Here is a 26,894-nt window from a genome sequence, read left to right on the forward strand (position 1 = left end):
AGGCAAACCAGGAAGTCCATCTCTCAAACTTCAAAAGAGAAACCACTTTTTTTTTGTCCACCGGACTGCCACTCTGGTGCTCACATACTGCAGAAGTGATCCAACGAGCAAGCTGAAAGCTGGAAAATAAGAAAAGTTGGGAAATCAAATGACACACAACACTTCATTGTTATGGCCGGCAGAGAATCTGAAATTCTGCCAGCCTTTGTTTATGCGAAGCTTAACTGGGAAACGTCCATCATGCCAGCATATTTTAAATGGTACTATTGTGCACACATATCCTCTTCTCTCTGTTTAGCCAGAGTGAATGTGGAGAGTCCAGATAGCTTTCTCATGAGAATTAGAAACAAGCAAACAACCATCGCTGCTCATGATGTCTCGCCTAAGAAAACACACAGCTCTGTCAAGGGCAAACAGCCTTTGACAGAGCTGGAATTTTGTCCTCAGTGTTTACCGAAGGCATAGTACAGCGTTTTTTATTCGCTGATCATCATACTCTTGATTTTTTGTTAGCTTCACATGTGAAATAAAGAGAACAGAATACTTACCGTTTTTGGCTGATTTAACCCTTTAATACCAGAGATGTTGCCAGTGACACCTACCGTATATTCCAAACTTTGAGGCCGTCATTTAAAAAAGCTGTCATTTAAAAAAACAAACGTGAGACTTTTAATCCTTATGTATGGATTAAATTCTGGTTGTGCTTACTGATTTTGAAATGTTTTTAAGAGGAATACCGTTAGTTTGTTTTTTTACGAGTTCAAACATGTTTGGGTGATATTGTGAATATGCACGGCTAACGTGTAGCGGTTTCAAACTGTGTTTTATTACGTCTTAGTTTAGCCACAGTTTTTTTTTTTTTTAGCTGTATCAGACTGTTTTTTTACGTGATGTAAACAAGGTTGGGAGTTATACGTATTGCTAACACGGCAACGCTTCTAATTTAGCTAATATGTAGCTGTGTCGGACTGTGTTTTTTTTTTTTTACGTGTTGCTAACAAAGTTGGCAGTTAGCGTAGTCACAGTAAGGTTTGTTTTAGCTGTATCCGACTGTTTTTTTTATTTTACGTGTCGCAAACAAGTTTGGGTGGTATTCTTAATGCACCAACACGACTAATATGTAGCGGTGTTGGGAGTTAGCGTAGTCACACTAATGTTTGTTTTAGTGGTTTCAGAATGTTTTTTTTTATTTGTTGTAATAAGGTTGAGAGTTACAAGTATTATGCATGTGGTTACCATATAATGCTATCAGACTGTATTTGTTTACGTGTTGCAAACAAGTTTGGGTGGTATTGTAAATACGCTAACACAGCTAGTGTGTAGCGGTGTAGGACTGTGTTTTTTTTTACATCTTAGTAACAAGATTGGCAGTTAGCATAGTCACAGTAATGTTTGTTTTAGCAACATCAGTTTTTTTTTGTTAATACGGTAGTGCGGCTAACATTTCTAATGTGCCTAACGTGTATAAAGTAAGTTCTAGAGTTATACATAGGTTCTATTGTCTTGCTTAATATGACTATGATTATGTGTACCTAATAAATTACATAACTTCAAAAATGGACCATTCATTGACAGTTCGCCTCATAATCGGGTGCGGCCTAGTGAGTAAAAGCATCACTACTCTAAAGTGTTGTAGAACAGCGCATGGCTATTTTTCTCAGCTTCAGAATCTGCTGGACTTTCGTTAATTACATAAATGGTTGAAGAGTTACGGTAGTCAAAAGAATGTCAACACTGCAGCGGAAGTTCTGGTGTTAACTTAGGGGGAAGGTTCATGATACAAGTAAACAATAAGTTCTTTCATACTCATACCTAAAAAAAACTGCTTCTTTGAGATGATGGTTACTGCAGTGACTAAACAACAAAGATTGTGTACCGTGCAAAGAAAACTCAGTAGAACTGATGACCTGATTATGTGATGAATACGAGGATATGAATCACAATCCCAGCAGCAGACACAGATAAACTGGTTTACCTTAGAGGTAGGTTAAAAGAGACTCTTAACTATGAGCAAAGTACCAGGACTCAGACAGGACCCTAGCCCAAATGCATGAAGAGCACAACGGATCACACAGACAAGTCTTCACTGTAATCTGTGTAGCTGCAAGGGACCAGACCCCTCACAAAGAATAACTTTCATTGCACTGATGTCAGAGTAAAAAGCAACATTGAAACTTCTCATAACTATTTTCATGAATAGGGGAGTTTCCAGTGTGACAGATCAACCAGATAGTGACATGGAAGACCAAGTAGTGTGCAGGCTGGTGGGCCAGACAACGTTAAAGACGGACGATGGAAGACGACACCAACAGCCAAACTGAGGGCATGCAGACAAAGTGTTGACTGACTGATTACTGACTTATTCACGAAGCAGACTCTTGCCTTCTCTTCATTTTAGCTGCCAAATAGAGGTGTCAAGATACCTGGTTTATCTTTCACCTATCCTGGGTGTTTGTTAAAGTGGATCTTGAAAAAACATGTTTAAAAGCTGACTTTCTTATGGAGATAGGAGGGTTTAAAACATTGACACATTTTTGGAAGACTGTCTTTCGGTTTTCCTTTTTCCTGCCCTTTATCAGCCTAACAGGATGCAGAAAATTAAACCAATTTAGAATACAACAGGAGATAATGCTTATAGGTGAAATGAGGAAAATCTAAAGTTTTTATACTGAGAAAAACCGATAGTAAGTAACTGTTTGGTAAAACTCTACTTGTAATTTTGGCCCAAGAACTGGTGCTAACAAACATGGGTGGATTTGTTCTAAACTTTTTTTTTAACTACTTTTCTCTTTGACAGCTAGGTTACATGGTTTTCAACTGTGTGTAAAATTTGAAAGGGAAAGAAGTGACGAGACTTTATGGGGACATTATGCATCCCTCTGAAAGCTCAGTTCTTGATGGACACAGCAGTCTCCTGAAAAATCCAATTTCCCTCTTTTAAAGTTTTAACACATTTTCAACGGTAAAAGGAAGGATATTTAATTCATGAGTCACTCGAACCAAAAAGGAACCGAGCCACTGAAAGTTTTCCACAACACATCAAGGTGAGGCGTCCCGTCTCCAGGAGGAAGCTTTCAGCCGAAGCTGGCTGGAAGTGACCGAAGGAACAAATAGGAAAGAGATACAGGGATATTTATCTTCCCATTAAAAAAAATGAATGGGATACTTCATTAGGCTAACATGTTTGCTTACCGGGGGATATATGGAAAGGAAAAGTGTGGCATGGAACGAAAAAAAGATTTTGCAGAAGGGAAAGCCACAGTCTTAAAATGTTCTAGCAGGTGGTCCAATCTGGAAAGTTTGAGAAGTTTCCTCAAGTGTGTTTGCTCCGCATGAAGAATGGGGACTTGTTACTGTGGTCCCTGGTTTGAAGCTCAAACAGGCCAGCTTGAGAAATTTAGCCTAAAACATATTTGAATCTGTCACACTGCAAACAAGCTCAGGAAGACTTTCTTGGTTACTTTTCTTTGTCATGCATACACATTCCCCCAAGTGGTGCTCAACTGTAATGTGAGCTGCTTGGGGTTTATCATCTGTGACTTTTGGGCCAAAAAATGGTGTTAACCACGACTCTCTTGATGGCATGGAGTTGCCTCGGATGACCAAGTTGCAGCCAAAATAGATGTACAAGTTCTCAAGAAGTCATTTTTAAAACTTTTAAAATCATGTTTATTCAAACCCAAGTGGTCTAGTTAAACTCAACCATTCGTAAAACACGATTGAGTCTCAAATCCGCTGTTTCCTAAATGAACCAGCTGTACAAACCTTTTGCTGAAGGAGACCGGTTCAAGGGCAGATGGGAAGAAAAAAAGAAAGCCTCCCTCCTCTTATGGCGACTGGTTAACGTCATAATGTAAACCTACAGACCTAAAGTGATTTGTTAGGCTCTGTGGAGCTCTGAAGTTTGTTTCATAGTCTTTTCAGCAGCAGTAATTGGGAAACAGAAGTGTCACCTCACAAAAATAAAAGAACAAAGGTAAAATGTGCCCGCCAGGCCTGTTGGCCCAACTGGTATATAGATAGAAATCCATGGACAAAAATGCTTTTGTGCTTCTTCTCAGCTAAAGTGAATGAATGCATCATTACAAGATGCATTTTATAACATATTTAATTGTCATAAGTGTATCTGTTGACAATGGAAAACTGATCTATGTTTTGTCTTCTTTTTTTCAGGACCCCCTGTAAGTACACCTGCTTCCCTTTTTTATCAGCCATGTTTCCTCAAAGGTAAAATTCAATCAAATATTTAGCAAAATGGTACAAGAAACACACTTAGAAACACACCAAACAAATCACAGTATTGGACTATTAACTTTGGCATACTTTAGACTCAAGAACAACTGGACTTCGAAAAAAGTTTACTCTCACTTTTAAAAAACCCATTTACATTTGTAGTAAAGTGACGCATTTTTACTTTAACAACGTGACAAGAGGATTGTTAGAAACTTTAATGTGTGTCAAGTTGCTCTGAATCTTGTTTTCATTGTGAAGTTGAGAGGCAACCTCTGAATGAAAAATATTTTCTGACTCCAGGGAGTCAAGAAAAACTTCTCCATGGACTCTCGCAAACTTAAAGTTGGTCTCAGCCGATTATAAAAACCAATAAATAAGTCAAATTGCTGTTCCAGATGTGGTCTAGTTTGGGGAGTTTCTGATTAAAGTCTCGTTTGTTATAGTTTACCGGTAGCTGTTAGCTTTGCTGTTAATCACAAACCCTCTTCTGACTAATTTTAAAGACCAACTATGATGAAAAAATTTTTTTTTATACATATGTCATAAATATGCTCTTTTTCTAACAGCCCTTTTTCGTCTGCTCCTGATTCACAATGATTTGAATGAAAAAAAAAAAAACAACCTCAAAAATGCTATTTTGAGCTGAATTCTTTTAAATATATCCCCTAGCATCCAAAAATGCCACAAGAACATGTTAAAAACACCAAAAACACAGTTTTCATCGGAATGGGTCTTTAAGCTAGTCAGGGCATTTAACACTGTCGTTGCTAACATTCCTGTCAACGGAGTCTGGAGAATCTTTTTTCAGAAGGTAGTGGTATTAGGCTGTCTTCTTTTATAGATTTAATTTTTATTTGCTACATTTTAGAGCTTAATTTATTAAATCTGTTCAACTTTACTAGTGTGATAATTTGGAGTAAGGGGTCACATTTCTTTTTCCTTCATACATTTTGGACAAATATTTTTAACAACTTATTTCTTTCTTAAACAAACAAAAAATGTGAACAATCATAAACATTTTCTATAATTCTTGTTGCTGTCACCCATTGGCCGAGCTATGGGGGGGAGGGTTTGTGTGTGTGCAGGGACAGTTTGCCCCACACTTCCTCGCCCAATCTTTGAATAAATCTTAGTGTCATTATTAACAAAGATTAAGAAATTCTAATTTCTTAATTTTTTTATCAATACTCGCTTCTTTAAACATTGCAAAAATAACCAAAGCAACATTTTTAAATGAAATAAAAACAAGAACAATAATAAAACAGTTAGAAATGCATATTTTTGATCCTTTCAACTGTAATGGTCTTCCACCCTGTAATGGTTTTGCCACCCTCCCAAAGCTCTCCTGCCTCTCCATATAAAATGTTCTAGCTCCGCCCCTGCTGCTGTCCAATAGAAATGCTTCTTCGTCTTTTTTTTCTTAGTGGTCTGCTTAAATATACCTGAATAAAACTGCCTGATAATCACACATCCATTCCTCAGATGGAAAGTTTCTCTGCAGACGAGGAGAAACACATGCAACCACCCTTAAGGGACCGGGTTTGCTTAAAAAAAAAAAAAAATTCTATCGTCAAAAGGCAAGTGTGATTGAAAAGCTGTAATAATATGCGCCGACTGAGTTGTAAAAGTTGTAAGTTAATCCTATGAGCCTTCTCAGCCACTCGCTTCTGGGATTCTTGGGTATAAGTGAGTGCAGGTGGTCCAGCTTCTAAGTCTCCCTGAACGGGCCTTATAGCTGACAAATAAAATGCTGAGAGAGGTCGCAAAAGCAGCCTGGAGTTGAAAAGGTGTCTTTGAAGTGTTTATATGCTGGACGACATTGGATTTTCTCATCTATTTAAAAGGTATGTGTGTTTAGGCTGTTGGAATTGAGCCCTTTGGGGTGAGACTGCAAATCCAGTGTAAACGGGTCACTCTTTGATGAAGTCATGGGCTGAAAAATATGTTGCAAAACATTTGAAAGGATTCAAAGATCTGAATTTTTCTTTTGTTTTTATATATTTTATATATAAAAAAAGGTTATAAAGACACAGGAAACCTAGCAATGACACATCCTAAACTCACCAAATCTTGCTTTAAATAGTAGACAGCTCGGTACAATAAGAAACATGTGTTGCTCTTTGTTTGGTTTGCCCACCTAGGGAATGGCAGAGGGAACATTGCTATGAATATTCAACAGCTAAAATTTGGGGAATGCAGCGCAAATTGTGCACAGCCCTCTGGACCAAAAGAAACAACCACCGAAGAGGACGTCATTTCGGATGGTTGCAGCTGATTGCTGCCTCAAAGATGAAAGTAGAGGCAGATGTAGAAATAGAAGGAAAGTATGAAATACAAGTAGGATTTAAAAAATGCATTATAAAGTCCCACTATGTTTATCTTTTAAGCTGTTTTAAAAGCGTTCTCAAAAAAAACAAAAAACTTGGTTTTCTTGGACATAGTTTCTGCACAATGGCAGGAGTTCATGATGCTAAACACACACCAGGCAAGTGATGCACATTCAAGAAGGCGCCCAACCTGGGTTCTTTAACACGCCGTCTTTAACACCCAACACTAGCACATGGACCTACAGTTGGAAGAGGCTTGGTGCGAAATGTTGAAGCGGAGCAAAACTTGCAAGTCTTGCTCGAGGCTTTTTCTTTGACAGCTCTGTTCCGATATAAGAAAGACTTTGTGTAAATAGTTCCGTCCGGAAAACCCCCACAATTATTAGTTTCTCCTTTAGGAGCAGTTTTCAAACAGAGTTTGCACCTCCGGGAATTATAATGAACGGTACCCTTATGTCACTACCAGTTGGTCAAAGTTCAACTGGTTTAACTTTTGATGTGTGCTCAATGGCTGCATGTTTTGTACTTGGAGCCAGAAAACACACTAGCATAGCGATGCGTTAACGCAAAAGATTCGAACACAAAAGCCCAAAATGCGCGGATACACCTGTTTACATAGACTTTACATTGGAAGTGGTCACTTGAAGGCATGTTGCCAAAGCCGGTGTTAACATAGTTTTAGAAATTTACGAAGAAGTTGTGGGTGGTAGTGTTGGCAACCCTGCCCCCTTTTCATTCGTTGTTGCTGAAAGCTCGGAGAAGAGGGGTTGTGGCCCGCCCTGCGTATTTTCTTCGTTACAAAATTTTTTTTTTTAAATAAAGAAATACTCAGAAATGCAGCTTTATCTTAATTCTATAAACTTATAAACTTCCAGCAACTTGTAGCTGTATGATGCTTTATGATTTTGCCCCCCCCCTCTATATTCACCTTCCACCCCCCATCCCCCAACATCCCTCTGTCTTCTTCCCTCCTCTACTTTTCCATCCAGTCAAATAAAAAAGCTGTTACAAACATAATTAATATAAATAAAGTTGTCTAATTTACAAAAGGGGTTTATTCAAATATACACCTTGTGTGTCAGAAGATTCATAACTTCATATTCAAACAAAATATATCCCATCTGTTTGCTCAGCTGTTGGACAGGACAAGTTACAAGGAGAAGTTTTTTTTAATCCTCCTTTCTCATCTTTGGATTGTGAAAGCCAAGCATGTCGAAACATCAGCTCTGCCACTGTGAGCGCAGACGATTTAGGACCGATCAAGCATGAACCCTCATCCAATGCCCACTTTAACCACTTTGTTTATTTATTTCTGGCACAAACTTGATCCCATGCAAAATGAAAATCACACAAACGGCAGGGAAAACCTGCTTTGTGTAAAAATAAAAAATAAATTAAATTAAAATCTAGTCGGAGCAATGCCGGAATATCATGAGAGCTTCACGCTAATGAGAACCATCATTAAAACCATCTCCGCTCCACACTGGGTTCTCTTTGCTTGAGCTTTTGCAGGAGTTTAACCGTGCCAGTAATGAGGTAAATAAAGCCGCTTGCGCCCACATCTGTTTGTGACAAGTTGCCTCCACCTCCCCTCTTTCTCCGAGGATCCTGCGACGCAGGTTGTGGATGAGGTGTCACAGCGTATGAATTATGCAGTTGCAAAACAGCGATTAGGAGTGTGGGTTTGCAGAAGAGGAGCCGAGGCGCCCTCAACCCTTCATCCCTCATCTGATATGCAGCACAGCTCCACACTCGATAATAAAACACTTTTGAGCTGGACTTTGATCAGTTAGTGCCCTGCAGAAGCTGAATGAGTGCCAGTTAATCTAAGTTTGAAGAAGCTCTGCACGATCACGAGCTGCTTTTATTTACACATCTTGCAGTCTTGGAACAGAGAGTCCCATAAAAACTCCAGCACAGAGGTAAACACACAAAGGTTGGTGTTGAACACTCTCTGCTGAGAGCTGATAGTGGATTTATCTCTGGTGACCACATTTTTTGGGGAGCTTGTCCAGCTAACATTGCCTCAAACAGAGCATTAAGACGTTCAAAGTTCGAATTTTCCGATTATTATAGTCAAGTTGTGCCCTCTAGAAGATCATGTTTTTAAAGTCCCACTCTGATCGTCTTTTGATCAATTTTAAAATCGTGCCCAATGGTCTTTTTAATGATGATTATGTCTTTTTTTTTTTTTTTTTTAGCCAAAATTACAAAATCCTGTGTCGTTTTTTAGGACTCAGTTTCTGCAGAATGGCAGGAGTTCTATAGAACCTGAGTTTTGGGTGGGACTGTTGGCAATGAGCAACCCCACCCCCTTTCCCATCATCCATCTGTTTATGCTCTCCCGCTAGCTTACAGCCCCTCACACCCCCAACCTAACATGCACATGCATCTAGTTGTCCACACGTATATTTTCTATGTCACAAATACGATCTTTTTCAAACTGCGTTTTTGTCGTTTGCTCCTGATTCACGATTTCAATAAAGAAATACTTTAATGCAGTTTTGTATTTATTTATCTTTACAAATGCCCTCCGTCCTTAGAAAATGCCACAAGAACATGTTAAAAACACCAAAAAGTAGGTGAATAAAGGGATGATACTTCACTGTCAGGGATGGGATTTGGCCGACTCAACAAGTCAAACACTTGCAGGGACAATTGAGAATTACTTCTTTAACATGGCAGGAGCGATCACGGTTTGAGCGAGACGCTTTTCAAGGGAAAGGTTTGACAGCTTTGTGATTTAGAGGAATTTTCCTCCAGCTCGCTTGAAATGATGAAAAATGTAGAGCAGCCAGCATGTGGTTGTAATCGAATAAGCAGGAAAAGTGAACAAAATACTTTCCCAACTGGAGCTTTGTCCGCTGTTTAACATTTCAAATCCACAACAAGAATCTTGTGGCTCTGAAATTTGCTTACATGCATCGCGCTGGGAGAAATTTGGCTTTAATGTTTGTATTTTTCTGCCCTCTGGTTTGCGTTGAAATGCATCCCCAATACCACCCCCCCCCTCTTCAAGAGGAATTTAAATGTTTACCTTAGTATTTTCACAGCACACAACAGTTCTACTTTCAGTTTCATTTTGCCTCGCCTGTCCACAGATTCCCAAAAGAAGACAAAACAAGCAGACACACTCGCACTCCAAAGCCATTTTATGCTGCCTAATTGTGATACACTGTGGATATGGGAAACAGATGCCATTCCCAAGTCAGTTTTCCAGTGTGGTTTTCCTATCCCTGCCTAACCTCTGCGTCCAGATTCCCTCTACAAGCACCAGCCACTTGTGGTCATCCATTCCTGCTCATTCTGCACTGATTGCTCACATCCCTGTCCTCCATTAGTTTCCCGCCTTGATGAAACGTTCCCCCGGGGCCCGCAGTAATATGATGGAGGGTTCTCATGCAGAACTAACAGATGGAGGTGTTCTTATAGATATGTGAATATCCCTCACTCTGTTGTAGGTTCTGTGGCTAAACGTGCTTTTATTAGCTGTCTTTTGCAGTCTTCTTTTTTCAGTCTTTGTGTTTGCATATAAATTAAAATATATTTTGATTACAATGGTCCAACTCTGCTTGTTAGGGAGCAAATGCTACTTTTTCACACATTAACGAATAAATATTTCAGGTTTGCACAAAGTCTTTCCATTTGGATTTTAGTAGAAATGCTTAAACAGTGAAATTGCTCTCGGTAGAGCCTGTGTCTGATGCTACAATCACATTATGAAGAATAATTTAATAATTGCATTTAGTGCCCGAGTGCAATTCTATGACACCAAGTCTTTCCTATATCAGAATAGAGCTGTGAAAAAAAAGCCTTGAGCAAGATTCACTAGTTTTGCATCGCTTTAACATTTCCCACCGAGCCTCTTCCAACTGGAGTGCTGAGGGTAGCGATTTATAAAATGTGTTCTTTTATGTCCCAAAGGTAATATATAATCATATATAGTACATGGATATGGTTTACTATATAAGGCTTAAGAATAGTATGATATAGGCCCTTTAAAAATTAGCCAGGAAAAATGCACTTAACAAGACAACAATACCTTCTATGTTTTACTGTCTCTGCATAGTGCAACACTTTTAGCTTGCAACCAAACTCAATATTCACAGTTTGTCAAATTAAAGTCACAAAGGTCTAAGAAAAATAGCAAATTATGAACAATTAGGGGTGTAATGATTCATTTTAACAGCGATTTCGTTCATATCATAATTTGCGATTGATGATACAATTCATTGTCGATACAGATTCATTTTGAAAGATCTGATTCACTGACCTAACATTGGTGCAGGACATCTTTAGACAAAAGTTCCACCAGTGTAGCTCAGAGATAAATACCTGAGTCCTGAACAGTGCCGATGAAGATTTCTAGATTCCTCGTTTTTAAGTCAAGTGTAAATTAACTATGTGTACAAACAAACAGGTAAACCAGAATTAATCCAATTACATTTTAGCTTCTTAAAGTTCAGCCCACTGTTGTTTTTCCATATCAAAATAATCCAAAGAGAATATTATTAGAGCATTCTACCACACTGTATGATCACAAATCTATGGTAACAAGCATTTACTGTATGGTAACAAGTTAAATTGCCTTTTGTGGAGTTAATAGAGTTAATTCCATTTGAGTTCAATAAATGAGCCTTTAGTACGTTTGTTCACTTTGATGAATCAATGACTCTAAATATACGTATATGCCTGTAACCTCGTGTAACCTTTTGACAGTAATATAACGGGAAACTTTGTAGTTAAGAAAAAGAAAAGTCGCATTCACAACAGACATCTTAAACTTAAAACAAAATGTTGTAGTCAGTTTTTATTTGTCAAAGTTGCAACTTTGTCTTTATCCATGCTTTTGTTATTGACAGTTTTCTTATCCTATAGCTCAAATAAAAAGCCACCTTTGACTCGTTTCTGGCTATACTGCAAAGGCTAAAATTCCTCCCGAAATTAAAAACACATTCAGTTTCAAAATAATCAACAAAAGAATGACACAAACGAATGCTGATGTCTTGGAATTTACTGGCCAAGCTTTTTAGGGCATTAAGAAAGTTTTGAATTGAATGAACACATGCACATGTGCACACTTACCCGAGAAGTGCAAGAATATTCAGTGTCTGGGAAGCTTTTGCAAGACCTAAGTTTTGTCAGAAGACTAAAAAAACAACAAAAAGGCCTCTAATATGCAGGGTGGATCGTGTTTAGGATGAAAATTCATATTAACAAAGCAGATCATTTAGAAAACGGAGACAAGCCAACATAATCGAGTCCCCTTTGATCATCCAAACACACTACCATTTCAAAAAACTCTGCGTGCGACATTTAACTTGGTCAATTTGGCAAATAATGTTGAATCTATCCTATAAAGTCAAGTTCATCCTTTTAAGTAAAAGTTCATAGCGCTCTAGCTTTTTTATGCTTGTCTAATTAAAAAAAAAAAGAACAGATGAGACATAACGTGATTGTAGACGTGGTGACCCAGTACACTTTCAAGAACATTGGCCAAGATAAAGTCAGACTGTTGTGGGAGCTTGGCCTTCTTCTAGTTTAACGACATGACAAACACAGTGCATGGGTTAATGCTCTGATGTGTGTCAGTCAGGATCGGGGCGTTCGAAGCCTTTACTTTGGCTCTCTGCCCGCATGGTGGTGAGCTGCACACTTCACCTGCCCCCTCTCCACTTACACGTTCTCAGTCAACACTTGGTGCCAGGAGCGTTGCTTTGTTTATCGTGCTTTGTACACACAGTTATTATTATTGTGTAGCTGTGTGAAAGAACCCCGTGCCTGTAAAGAAGAGCTTGTAAAAGTGGTAGTTGCTGGCTCCCACTCTCATATGCCAGGGCTTCAGGGTGAGATGATGGGATCCATGTGGCCAACAGTTCAAGCGGTGGAAACTGTTGCCAGCTCATTTGGCCTGGCCGCTATGAAGTGGATATGAGCTCCGTTTGATGGATGGATTTTTCTGGACCCTGTTAAACTTAACTGGTCATTGTGATGAAAATGTATACGCCTGGGTCCAGACATAGGTTACTTCCAGATTCACTGAAACCTTTTTCTGTGAAATTATGTAGACTGCTTCACAAAACTGTCCAAACAGCCAAAGTGGCTCCCTGAGTCAACAAAAGCTAAAGCTGTGGACATGAACCAGGGTCTTAACATGCGATCAAGTTTACATTTTTCACCCATTTGTTTTTAGCATGGAAAAAGAGGAATATGAATGGTGTGGTCTCTCTAGCTCTGTGTGAAAAAAATTGAATGTAAGAGTAATCGTTTAATTCTTGCTTGATGTGAGTGCTGCATTGATTTGTTCAAGTTAACCCTTGTGCTATCCTAGGCACGTTACCATTGGGAGTGGGGTCATCTAGACCCCACAAGACAGTGCTCTGAACCTTTTTTCTTCAATGATTTGTGATCTTCACTGGTGTCCATGGTTTACATGAAATCCTCTTCACCTTTATCCACCTTTGTCATGGTGGGGAGAACATGTCAATTTAAGGATCAGGTCATCTGGGCCCCATAGGATAGCACAAGGGTTATACCATGTATTGATTGAAGGACAGTGAAGGCCAATAAGATTAAAAAAACACGATTTGTGTATTCAAATCAGATCAAAAATGTTCAAATAAAAAGCCAACAAATACATTTTCTAATGCTACTTTCAAAGCGAATGTGTGTTTCTAATGCTACGTTCAAACGGAATGCGTGTTCTAATGCTACATTTAAAGCGAATGCGTGTTCTAATGCTACGTTATAACGGAATGCGTGTTCTAATGCTACATTTAAAGCGAATGCGTGTTCTAATGCTACGTTCAAACGGAATGCGTGTTCTAATGCTACATTTAAAGCGAATGTGTGTTCTAATGCTACGTTCAAACGGAATGCGTGTTCTAATGCTACATTTAAAGCGAATGCGTGTTCTAATGCTACGTTCAAACGGAATGCGTGTTCTAATGCTACATTTAAAGCGAATGTGTGTTCTAATGCTACGTTCAAACGGAATGCGTGTTCTAATGCTACATTTAAAGCGAATGTGTGTTCTAATGCTACGTTCAAACGGAATGCGTGTTCTAATGCTACATTTACAGGGAATGCGTGTTCTAATGCTACGTTCAAACCGATGCCTGTTCTAATGCTACGTTCAAACCGGAACGTGTTTTAATGCTACATTTAAAGCGAATGCGTGTTCTAATGCTACGTTCAACCCGAATGCGTGTTCTAATGCTACGTTCAAACAGAATGTGTGTTCTGATGCTACATTTAAAGCGAATGCGTGTTCTAATGCTACGCTCAAACGGAATGTGTGTTCTAATGCTACATTTAAAGCGAATGTGTGTTCTAATGCTACGTTCAAACGGAATGCGTGTTCTAATGCTACATTTAAAGGGAATGCGTGTTCTAATGCTACGTTCAAACCGATGCCTGTTCTAATGCTACGTTCAAACCGGTGTGTGTTTTAATGCTACATTTAAAGCGTATACGTGTTCTAATGCTACGTTCAAACCGATGCCTGTTCTAATGCTACGTTCAAACTGGTGCGTGTTCTAATGCTACTTCCAAACCGAATGTGTGTTCTAATGCTACGTTCAACCCGAATGCGTGTTCTAATGCTACGTTAAAAGCGAATGCGTGTTCTGGTGCTACGTTCAACCCGAATGCGTGTTTTAATGCTACGTTCAATCCGAATGCGTGTTTTAATGCTACGTTCAACCCAAATGTGTAATCTAATGCTACGTTCAAAGCTGGAAGCTCAGTTTTTCTTTACAATTACCGGAACAAAGCCCATTGAGATGACTGTTGTTGTGATTTTGGGCTATACTAATAAAATGGAATTGAATTGAATAATGAGAGCAAAAGAACTCTTTTTGTGGTTCAAAACAGCAAATCTAGTTGGCAGTCCACTGAAGCTTTATGTTAGCATCGCGAATTGATCACAGATTTTCAAAATCTACTATCCTCTCAAAGAAGAAATGCTGTGTTCCCTACAGATGTGCATGCTTCAATAATCCCACAATATTAAAGAAACTTTGCCAACAAATCCTCATTTATGTAAAATTAGTATTTAATTATTTGGGATCCCAAAACTCCCACGAACCCACCAAACATGTAAATACTTTAGTACGTTAATTCAGACAAGAGAGTTCCCTTTCATGTTCATGTACCGAGTGACTTGTAAAGTGATAAAAAAACATTTTTTAGCCAAACATTGATAAATTCAAGAGGGTTGAATGAAACCAGCTTAATAAAGAATGTGGAAGTAATTTGCAAAATTATTATTTGAAAGAAAAGAAAAGACAGTATTTTACATTAGTAACAAAAATAACTTTAATCATTCAAATATGAATGTAAAGGTAAACTGATCTGTAACCTATACCAATGGGACTATGATTTAAGAAAAAAAAATGCAGAATTTGGACAGTCAGCTAAATGATCCAGGTGTAACCTATTGGAGGTCTGATTGCAAATATAAATAATTGTGGATTTTCAAAATAAAACAAGAATTCATACTAAAATAATCCAATTACAAGACTTTCAAACTTAAAATCAGACAAAACAGAGAAGTATAATTGAAGGGATGGACCATAAAATCATCTTCTTCCTTTAATGGCTACAAGAAAGTTTCATGTGGTCGTTTTAATCTGAAATGATGTCAGTGACATTGTCGCATTTGTAACACAGTATTCTCTATGCCTTTTGTGGGTTGGCTCCTCTTTACTTTGGCTTTTAATGTTTTCCCACAAAGCTTTTCCATATTTCTGTCCGGCTTTGCTGAAAGGTGGCAGGGTTTCTTTTTTTTTTTCATACAAACAACTCACTAAGGTCCCTGAGATGAGACCGTGATCTTTGTGTGACCTCTGGAGAAGGAGACCTTGACCATGATTCAGAGCTCCATTATAAACATGAAAATTTGATTTTCCACTTCAGAGAACAATAGAAGTTGTAGACTTTTGAATTTGGCTCTCTTGTGTGGAATTATTTTTGGGTCAGTTTATATTTTGTTTACTGATTAGAATCTTGAGCTCTCCTGGCTTTGGTTTTCATGCAAATATTTGGGGTTTGAAGGCATACCAGCTCCTCTTTATGTGTATAAGGGGCTCTCACATTGTGAAGTTAAACTTTGAGGATGGTTTTGTGTTCATTGTGATGCATACTTTAGGGATTCCTATCTCTCCATGCATGGCAGTAGTTGTAAACATCCTTTTTTTTAGTGCTGCTATGGTACCTTATCAAACCTGATCTCAGAAGCTACACTAAGTAGAGTTAAGCCTGGTCAGTTCTTGGACGGAATACCGCATGGGACCACTAGGAGCTGTACATTTCTTCAACAACACTCAGAACTTTCTAGTGTTTCAGAGCCGAGGTAAATGCAAATTGTTGGGGGAGGAAGGACTTTTGGTGTAAAGCTGTAGCCAAACATGTAGCCATGGTGTGATTTGCTGCGATAACCCTTGAAGTGAGTAGCTGAAACAAAGAACAAATGATCAATTTTTTTTTAGATAATAGAATACATCCAAGGTAATCATGCAAAATTTCAAGAGATTTATTCATGATGCTATATCCTCATTAACCCTTTAACACTAGAGATGTCCTAGGCAACACCTAAATAACACGGTCTTTGATGTACGCAACTCCCTAGTATGGGATAAACGTGAATCAGCTGATTAAGCTTAAGCACGTTTCTAATGTAAAGTGTTGCATATCAGCACAAGGCTGCTTTTTCTGCTTCGCAATCTGCTGGAATTACATTAATCGCACACACGGTTGAAGAGTAACGCTACTCAAAAAAATGTAAACACTAGAGCTAAAGCTCAGCTATTAAAGGCGGTAAAGTGTCAATAGCTAGATTTACAAAACATACATGCAAAAACCTATTTTAAATGGGTTTATTCCAGCATCTTATTGTTAGAAATGTAAAGATCTGAAAACTCTTAAAGTTTTTCATTGCATTAGCTCCATATCCTAAGCATCCACCAATCAGAAAACTCAGCTTTACACTCTTATATTTTGGTTGCAAGGTGGTTTAGAAGACCCAAATGCACAAGGCAAGAGGCATGAAAACAAGATTGCACTTGAAACCCGACAAAATCAAACTGTGACAATTTAAAGAAGCTGACCTGACACTGGCTAAACAAAAAACAAGAACTGGGATACACCGAGGACCTTGTGTGACAGTTATTGAGATGAAGGAACATTTTGAAAACACAACATGAATGTGAGAGAATAAAGCCGATAATGGAAATTAAAACTAAAAGGCACTAATCATTAAGGTGAGAGATAATTACAGATTGGTGAGTAATGTGTTTCCAATACGTATTTCCCTCCATAGTCACATCTGTCCTTCTTTATAGAGAAAATCCATCTTTCAGCAGGGGGGACCTTCAAGTATTTGCTAGCAGTTTTCATATTTTTAAGCTTCACCTATAATCTAGATGGCAGTGTGGTGCTTTTTGTTGTAACTGTAGCTGTTGTAGCATAGCAAATTCCTTTCAAGGTAATATCTTTTCATTTACAGAGAATCTCAGAGAAAATTAACTTCAGACCTGTTATATGCGATCTCGGCCAGGCCTTTATTTGGTACCAAAGTTTTATTCCAAACTGTTTCAGCATGTCGGGTGCAATGGGAAAAAAAAAGTCAAGGATAATGCTTCTTTTTATGAAATAAAACTAAGTTATTATTTATATTGTAAATTGTTCAAATAAATCAGCATGGAAGTTGTCACCTGAATTCTTTGTGTTACTTTCAGAATCTACATTTTAATCTGTGCAGATAAAAAAAGAAAATTTAGTTGGTACTTTAATCCAAAAATAATGAATAAAACAAAAATAAAAGTATATCAGCTTTTAAGTTCTACTTTGGACTAAATGGGTGTATGACCAATTTAAGGATAAAAAGTAAGACATCTTTATTAAACAGAATTGGCCCTGTGAACCGCTGATCACCTGCTGGAGGAAAGCCGAGAACAGAAGTGGTTAAAAGATGTAACGAGAATACACAGATGCTAATTAGAAAATCGTCGACATGGCAGACTGAATCTACAAAGCAGCAGAGGCAGTTAGACACTGACGAATCGGCTCCAATTCCACCGAGGTACCGCCTGAGTTTGTGAAATACTGTTTCCCAGGGAGCTGGTTGATAGTCTTTATGAAGGACCCACAGTGAACTCACTTAAACCTTTTGGAGAGGCTCCAGTGGGTGTTGTCTCTGTTGGTGATGTGCAAATGATGGGCTGTGTAATTAGCAGATGCGCACACAGGGCAGAAAAATCACTTCCACATGCTTTATACGCGCACTGACAAACAAAACGAAGAGGGAAACCTGCTGCGCTCCTTTTATTTGTATAAATGAAATTTCAAAGTTTGGATTATCAAAGAATTTATTGCTTTCAAAAACACATCTTTAGTGGTGGACTTGAGTGAATCAGACAGGCACATGGAGCAACATCTGACAGAAAAGATGGAAAGCCACCGATTAGCATTGTAATATTTTTTAAATATCCCTTGAAATGTATAAAAATGCTTTTTTCCCCCTCCCTGTTTTATGGAAGGTCAATGCGGATTTGATGAAGTTAGATTTTTCTGCTGCACTTATCATGAAACAATCTGGATTTGTTTTGTGGCTACATCACTGGGATGCAGCCTTTTCTTTTACCCGCGCTTTCGGTGCCCACTTATCTAGCCCTGTAACTTAGAGTGCCAGCTGTGCTTTTCATTGCCAAACATAATGCATTAAGCAGGCTTGTACAAAAGAAAAAAAAAAAAGAAGAAAGCTGGAGTGGCCGCCTGCTCATACACTTAAATTGTCCCAATGCAATTCTCCTGTGCAGCTTTCATTTTAGGTGAAAATGTTTATTTATTTTTTTAACCTATCCATACATCACTATAAAATCCCAAAAATGTCCCAACACATTGCCTTTATTTCTGTCTGGGCAGCCAGAATCGGAAACGTTGTTTTCATTATGACACATTTTCTGTTTACAAGTGTGCTGTGGCTCGCCTTATTGGACGTGTTAAAGTTACATTTCCCATGCTCATATCAGGCTATTTTTCTTTTTTTAAAGTTTGAATTTACATATGTACGTCACAATCTTGCAGGTTCACGATTTAGGCAAACTAGACATCCGCAAAGAAGCCTATTTGGTGCAAAACACCAACAAAACGGTACAAATAGCAAGCTACACATCAAAAGTAATGTCCACCGGCAGCAAAGCAGGGCTACAAATCTCTCCCCGTCAGAGCTGTTTGCAGGAAACTGAAAGGAAACGGCTGGACTGCCTCTAGAGCGTTCAGCTCAGACTGTGCAACATTGTACTTTAATCCTGCAGTTGTAGGTCACTCGTTCATTGACTCAAAGCAACATCGTCCAAGCAGGACTTATGCTAATGTCATCCATCTACGGATTAGTATCTGTTGAGCTCTCATTGTGTTGGTGGCAGCTGAACAGGTTTTTAATTTTGTGTTCATAAGCTTCCAGATGTGTTTTCATGTCCTCGATCCTAGCAGATCTCAACCTTTTTACAACAATGTGAAAGATTTTTGTTTAAGCCAAGTAGTCACTCAACAAAATAAAAATTTGAATGCAAATAGTCAGAAGAGCTCATATTCTCTTCTTTGATTTTTTTCAAACAGAAATGCTCAATCTTCTTTTAGAGAGTTTGTAGTTTTTTCAAGAAAAGCACTTGGTTCTCAGTCTGCAGGTGCACTAGGTGTTCCTCGAGTGAGGGGCCAAAGCCTTCTGCTGTCGTCTTCCTCTTATGTGGCGTCAACTCCCTGTTTTAGTTTGGAGGGCAGACAGCTTCTTTGTCTTTGACTTGAAAAATTCCTCATCAAGAAAGCTTATAATTTTAAAGACGACGATGTATCGGATGATGACGTTTGCCCATTTCAAGTAGGTCTGCATGAAATGAGGAAAACTCGCGATTTGCAATATTAGTGATCAACATTGCAAAGACGATATAACTTCTGATACATGAGCAAATAGCAAAACAACTAAAAACATCATTTCCATTTCACTATTACATTTTAATTTAAAAAAGTATCAACATACCTTTAATTATACACCAAATGACCCTCGAGCATCTAAAGTAAAATGTCTCCATCCGATTGGTCAATGATGTAAAGGCATTTATTTGATATGTTAAATAATTCAAGCTGCCATAAGGTTGTTTTAGCACATTTAAGATTAGCATTTATCGCAGTTTTCTCTGACTTTTACTATATGCGTATTGCACAGCTTGATATCTCGATAACGATAAATTTGCGATATATTGTGCAGGCATAATTTCAACCAAAAGTTAAGCAATAGAGGATATCCTCCGTACTAATCATAAAACCTTGGTAAGTATGCAGACGTTGAAGACGCATTGGAAAAACTAAAACATCGTCATCCAGTCAGCAATGCGCTACAGCAGCTGTCCCCAACCCCCGGGTCATTTGGTACCAGGCCGCACAAAAAGAATAAATTACTTAAATCACTTCTGTTTTATTTATTTCGGAATCTGAAAGATTCTCTGTTCCATCCGTCTATGTCACTCTTGATGCAGGCCAAGGCGCTCTTTTCTGTCACGTGATAGGTTACCGCTGAAATAAAACCCAGGAGCTAGCCAAATGAGTGAAAAACAAACGTCTTTGCCAAGGGGAAAAGGCCCAGCCAGGAGACAGAAGAGGAGCCTTCGACTTCCTAAAAATAGAAAGCTACATTTTATGGACAGTAATTCTTTTTTGCACCTTGAGTGTTGGAAGGGGAGAGGATGATGAGACCTGTGCGAGTGTCAAAACAAAAGTTCAACATTCGTCTTGTCACGTATGGGATTACACCAAAAATCCTTTGATGTAATCTATTGGTCACTTATATTGGGCACTCGTATACATTCATCATAATCTGGATTAAATGAAATGATCTGGACTGAATTAGATTATAGCAATAATAATTCGTAACTCCACAACGTTGTTTTTTTAATTTGTTTTTGCTTTGAGACAACAGTTGTGAACCAGTGTTTTTTAATAAAACTGAACTCATTCAAGCAAATGAGGCTTGTTTTGTTTGGCACCTTAAATTAATAATAAATTTAAAAAAATTGAGCATTTTTCAAAAATGATTTGTTGCATTTTTACAACAAGTTTTTTTGTTACATTTTTTCTTTAAAGTAAAACATTTTTTTGTTAATCCCTTAATGCTTAGTTTCAAATAGAAATATTTAAGGGTTTTTATCACAAAACGTTTATGGAGAAATTTTCAGATCTTGTGCAAATTTCTGGTCTGTTTCTGATGTATATTTCTAGACTTTTTGTCCACAAACTACTAAAAATGAAACAATTTATTCACATGTTTTGGGGAAATCTGTTTTTATTTGACTGTATTTTTATTACATTTTAAAGTACACACCTGGGGTGGCATCAAGTCCCCCCGTTTGAGAACCATTGATCCATCGGATAGCATTTGATTGGAAACTCAGAGAAGCGTTGGCACAGCAGTGTGTCCCGGTTTCTGCAGGCGGTCAGGAACACGGTTGCTAAGCTGCTTGTCAGCAACTTACCTCGCTGTCATTTCACCCGCATAAAGCCAGCAGTTGTTCTCCCAAATGTCAAACCTCAGAGCAAGAAGAGAGCCCCAACACGAGCTTCACCTTTCAGCTGAAAAGCGAAGGCTTTGAACAGAAATCCACATGGATGCGCACCTCATTGTCTCCTGATTTCACTCCGAGGCCTCCCCAGAGCTGCTGCATGCTGACTGACATATTGGAAGTCAAACTGGCTCACAGAAACTGCTGTCTGCAAGGAATATTCCTCCTTTTCTGGGAACATTTTATTATGTGCTGCCAATACTTAGTTAGGGATTTCTGGATTTGATCCTCTAAGTAAACGTGGGCTTGATTTGGGACTGTTTTATGTTTTAATTGTGTGTTTTTATAAGCCCCGCTGTCTACAGTACATTAAGTACCGCTTGCCAGGCTGTGACACAGAATTTTAATTAAATCCTTGGAGAGATGTCTAAAAGTATGCATGGCTAGTTTAATCAAAATCCCCGTCTCTTAGATCATTAGTTTAAAGCTGTATTTAGCGGCCTCTTCATTAACTCTGTGTGGCACCTTGATTTACAATCCCTTTCATATTTCACGACAATCGTCTCCAGTTAGAATTATTTAAGATGAACCGTATAACCTTTCTTTTCTTTTTTTATCCATTATAAAAATGTAAAACTTTCTTTTTTTCCCCTTTCATAGGGTCCTCCAGGTCCAAAGGGTGAAAAGGTGAGTTATTTTTATGGTATATTTGATCTAAAATAAACTTTATGAGACGTTAAAACCATTTTTTTTGTGCGTTGTAACACCTGGTTAGCTATATTTTAATCTTAAAAAGATGTCAGCTATTCATCTGCAATATTTAAAAATAGGACAAATTTTATGCAAAAAAGACCAAATGCTAGTCTGTTTCTGATGTACGATGATAGGTAAGACTATATGATGACGTTTGGTATTATAATAGACAAAGGCCTGAACTGTAAAAAAACACATTTATTGCCATTAACTCTGAAGCAGATGCAGGTGGAGTGATGCCCATCAGCTTTTTAGCAGAAACAAGTCAGGGGTCATTTGGGAGGAAAAGCAGGAGATGTGAAATAAATTCATTGTGACATTAAAATGCTTTGGCACATAAACCCTGAAGCTTAAAGTGAGAAAAAATGGACAAGCCCTCTGGAGTCTGCTCTGGTGGGACTGACTTGAAAAGAGCAGTCCTGAGGAACTGAAAGATTCAGTGTTGCTTGTTCTGCAATGACAGCTGAACAAGCAACCGTACTGTATTTTCCGCACTGTAGGGCCCCACTGGATTATAAGTTGTGCCCTCATTAAATGGTATATTTTTGAAAGTATGTCATATATACGATGCACTGAACTATAAAACGCATTAAGGTTAGACAAAAGAGTCAGAGACCATCAGCTACGTGTACACCACACTCTGCAAAGCGCATTCAAGTGGCCACTTTCAATGAAAAGTCAATGTAAATGCATGTTTGGGGCTTCTGCATTGAAAACGTTTGTGTTCATGTGTCGTTGTACAAATTTCCGCAGTCGTTTTCAGGCTCTACGCACAAAGTGCGCGCCAATTGAATGCACATAGAGAGGGCCTATGTCATGTAAAATCAACTTTTTTGAGCTTTTAAGTTTAATTTAATAATTCCTCAAAAAAAACACCCCAAGGTGATATCTTGATCCATTCACACATTTTCCCCCAATCCACAAAAACAGGCGGGTTCTCACATTGTGGCGTAGATAAGTGAGAACAGCCCCTTCCAAGAAGAGTCTGTGCTGCCAGCTCCGCCCCCAGGCTAACACAAACACCCATTTTCTCCACAGAGCTAGCGGTGATCGGCTGAATGCTTTTGTAAGGCTCCACAATATGTACATCCATTTTTGTAAAAGTTTGGATGTTGGTTTAGAGGTGGGCGAAACACAGACAGGCTACCTATAGATTGACGTCATGACCCACAATGAACGAAAGCCGGTGCCTGCCGGTGAATGTAGCACAGCTCCCAACCTCGTTTGTAACATGTAAAAAAATGAAAACGAACCACTATCGCTAAAATAAACTGTACTGGGACTACTCTAACTTCCAACCTTGCTGGTAGCACAAAACACCCACCACACTTTACCCACACTGGCATATTTACGATAACACCTGACCATATGCATTCATTTATATCTAAGGCATTCGGATTACAAGCTGCTTTGTTTTATTTGGAAAACAAATCTAAGGGTTTTGAGTGCGCCTTATAGTGTGTGATGTGCATGTGGATGTCAAATAGCAAGTAAATAAATAAGTGATAAACAAGTAATAAGGATTTGTAATGCTCAACTTTCACAAAGCCTAATTTTGTCACTGTAAGTGCACATTGCCTTTGATATAAACATTTCAGTCACCGTTCTGGTTTTTCATACGTCATTAACAGAGATTGACCAGATTGTTGCTATGTCCACTGATATTTTGACTATTCCTTTAGACTATTTTCTTGTGCAAGGCAACTAGCTGTAGCTTAAGCAACTATTCTCATTGGAAACTTTTAGAGATTCTGACAACAGTGGGTGCTGCCATAGACTCCTTCCACATGCCAGAGAATTATTTAAAAAAAACACCGGCTCACAGGCAAACCAGTTCTCCCAGCAGCTGTAATCAGAGGTGGGAATGTTAACCACTCCATTAAACTTCTTGTACTCCTTATTTGTTTTTAATATTTGCACAGCTCTACTCCATCTAGACTCTGAAATGAATCCCTTTTCCCTGAAAATGTCATCAAAATTAAGAATGCTTATCGATTTTGTTGATCAACGCTGGATTTGTGGTTCATAAGATACAATAGAAATTATTTTTATGTACATGTGTTACATTATTTAGAAGTGAACACTTGACTTATAGAAAAGTAAAAAATTGAAAGATAAGCTTAAAATTTTTCAAAAATGGTTATTTCAAAGGCTGAATTTATCCTGGAAAAATGCTTTTTGATTAGATTTTTTATGTGATAAACCAAAAGTTTTGCACCACAAACTTTGGAAAATTTTACTTGCTCAAATAAGCAGTTTATTTTTTTTTTATTTTTCTTTAATTTCTTTTACATTTTATTTGTCCATAAAAAGGCAAATTTGCCACCTGTTGCTTCAAATGGCATCAAAATCCTCCAAATGCTACGTCTGAATATTTGAATTCTTCTGCCACTCACAAATCGATGGCGCAGAGCGTTAAAAGCCACAGCCCCCGGTCTAAACCCTTAAACGCCTCACTGAGCAGTCCTCCATAAAACAGCAGCGGAGCATGCAAAGCAACCACACTACCTCTTTACAGGCCTGAAGGACCACAGGACAAAAGGTATGCCTGTGGAATAACACCAAGGATGATAAAGTCTCTCATTTACATGTTGTGAAAAAGGGTCAAAGGGAAAACTTTAACAGCTACTGTGCTGCATTAAAACAATTCACACAAAAAAAAACATATATCATCTTTTAAGAAGAATGTGTTTACAAAACTGATTCTAGTTGCTGAAAATGTTCATAAATCTTTTTTTTCCCCACAAACTGCAGCTTTAAACAGAAAATATAATTTAAAAAAAATACTCACTTTCAGACAACCAGATTAATGTGATCAAATATCCTCAGTGAAAGCCAGGAACAACATGGTCCTGTAAACTGCCTATCTTGCTGTTAGATTCATGCTCATGCCTCGGAGGTGAACTGCTTCATCTGCAAATAAATGAAATTACAAACCACTGGATGCAGTCTTCCCACCCAGGAAGAAGAAAGCCTTCGTTCATGTGACCATTTACAAATGGTCTCCTGTTAAATTTCCTCATGGCACAACAGCCCAATGGAAACTTCCAGAAACTCCAAGAGCTGTTTTATTGAAATTTCAAAAGTATTACATTTGTTTGAACAAAACTCGGATCCAGTTTCTTTTGGTCCAAACTGGCGTCCAGTAAACAGGAGAGCAGAGTCATAAAACAAGGATGAGCAGATGAAGGTTAGATAGAATTCACTTTCTACCATCTGGTGTTCCTTCTGTTCTGCTAAACTAAAGCGTGTTTTTGTTTAAAGCCCACAGTAATTAAATAAAGCCAATGTAAAAACATTCTTTTCCCAACTTAGATCCATAAAGACCCAATCTCAAGAAGTGGGAGACTAAAGATCTCGGGGGTGCAAAGAAACCCTAGCCTGGCTTTACAATTTGTTCATCTTATCCCCTAACCTCTAAACCAGAGGTGTTCAAACCTTTTGCAAAGAAGGCCAGATTTGGTGAGAAAAAATGTTTGAGGGCCAACTAACAGGCCGGCATTCCTTATACCTTTAACCCTTGTGCTATCTTAGATGACCCCACCCTTACATTGATGTGTTATCCCTGCCATGATAAAGGTGGATAAAGGTGGTAAGATTTCATGTAATCCATGGACACCAGTGAAGATCACAAATCATTGAAGAAAAGAGGTTCAGAGCACTGTCTAGTGGGTCTAGATCAGTGGTCCCCAACCTTTTTGTCACCGCGGACCGGTACAACGCAAGACACGTTTGCCGCGGCCTGTTAAAGGCAGATTTCCCTTTTTTAGCGGGTGCAGGTTCCTCTTCTGTCCCTTCATTAGACTGTTTCCCCTTGTCAAAGCAACTTTCTGAAGAATGTTGTTTTTTGCTCATTTTGGTTGTTTGGGTTTAATTTTAGCGGGGTGTATCACGTGATGTTTGGTGTTGCGACTTTGACATGCTTTAAGTGTGACGGATGTAACAGAGAGAATCCGTCAATTTTCAAAATAAAATGTTTTTGCGAAAAAAACAATGAAATGGAAATTATTTTTTCTTTCTGTGCGTCCCGGTGCCAAAATTTCCCGCGGCCCGGTACCGGTCCGCGGCCCGGTGGTTGGGGACCACTGGTCTAGATGACCCAACTCCCAATGATAAAGTGCCTAGGATAGCGCAATGATTAAATGCAAATGAACTATTTCATGAAACGTTGATTGTAATGGGATATTTTTCTTTTCTTTACATAGAACAGAAATATATCTAAATACAGTTTACCAAACTTATAGTGAATTTCATATTTGAAGATCAGAAATAAAAGGAAAAAAAATGTGTATAAGAACTGGACAGAGTGACTCCTCCCCCCTAATGTTCCACATCCCATAGACTTCTATAGAGAAATAAACAGCTATTACTCAGTCATCCTATTTGTCAGAATAACCATTCTTGCTCTGATACCTTATTTTAACAGTTTCTTGATAATCTGAATTTTTTTTCATGATATATTTTCTTTAAGTTATTTGGGTTGTAAATGACCATTCAGATGCCTCGGTAAAAGGACGTGGTCTCTTGTCGAATGTTTGAAACGTTTGATTGACAAATTCTCCTTATCCGCTTCCAAGTGGTAGGGGTATGAACTTCCAACAAGCTCATTCCAGATTGGCAAGATTGGTTGCCATAGAAATGACAGTTTAGACTAAACAATCACTGCTTACTGATGGTTTCAGGGCTCTAAAATGGTGATGCTTTGTTTTGTTGGAGCTGGAAAAAGGCCAGTTGGTCTAGTTCTCATATACAGTCAATGCCTCTAAGTCGCCAGGTATCACTCTGCTCCTCTTTTCACTCTTTTTCTCCCCAAACCAAGTCATGCAGAGAATTCAAAGGGATTTTTACAGCACTGAATGTTCGAGGTTCTATGTATTTTGTTGTGTTGTTTTAATTTGCGAGTCTTATTCTGAACCCTACATTTATCAGAGTATGTTACATATTTAAAGACAAACTCTCTTTTTTTCTGCAGGGGGATCAGGGTGACCAGGGCCCACGGGTATGTCGTTCACTCACACTTTTTGCA

The 26,894-nt window shown here is 38.4% G+C and overlaps 1 protein-coding gene across 1 annotated transcript in view; it reads left to right on the forward strand.

Moving 5' to 3' along the window:
- The window catches only part of col25a1 (collagen type XXV alpha 1 chain), a 201,305-nt gene that overhangs the window by 101,972 nt on the left and 72,439 nt on the right, over positions 1-26,894 (forward strand). Inside the window, exons 4-6 of the mRNA XM_020711604.3 lie at positions 4,174-4,181; positions 21,776-21,802; positions 26,841-26,867. Coding sequence (XP_020567263.1) covers positions 4,174-4,181; positions 21,776-21,802; positions 26,841-26,867 — 62 coding nt within the window. The remainder of the gene's footprint in view (positions 1-4,173; positions 4,182-21,775; positions 21,803-26,840; positions 26,868-26,894) is intronic.

The sequence above is a fragment of the Oryzias latipes genome, chromosome 18 (assembly GCF_053564925.1).
Source record: "Oryzias latipes strain Hd-rR chromosome 18, Olatipes_Hd-rR_3.1".
Classification (NCBI taxonomy): Eukaryota; Metazoa; Chordata; class Actinopteri; order Beloniformes; family Adrianichthyidae; genus Oryzias; species Oryzias latipes.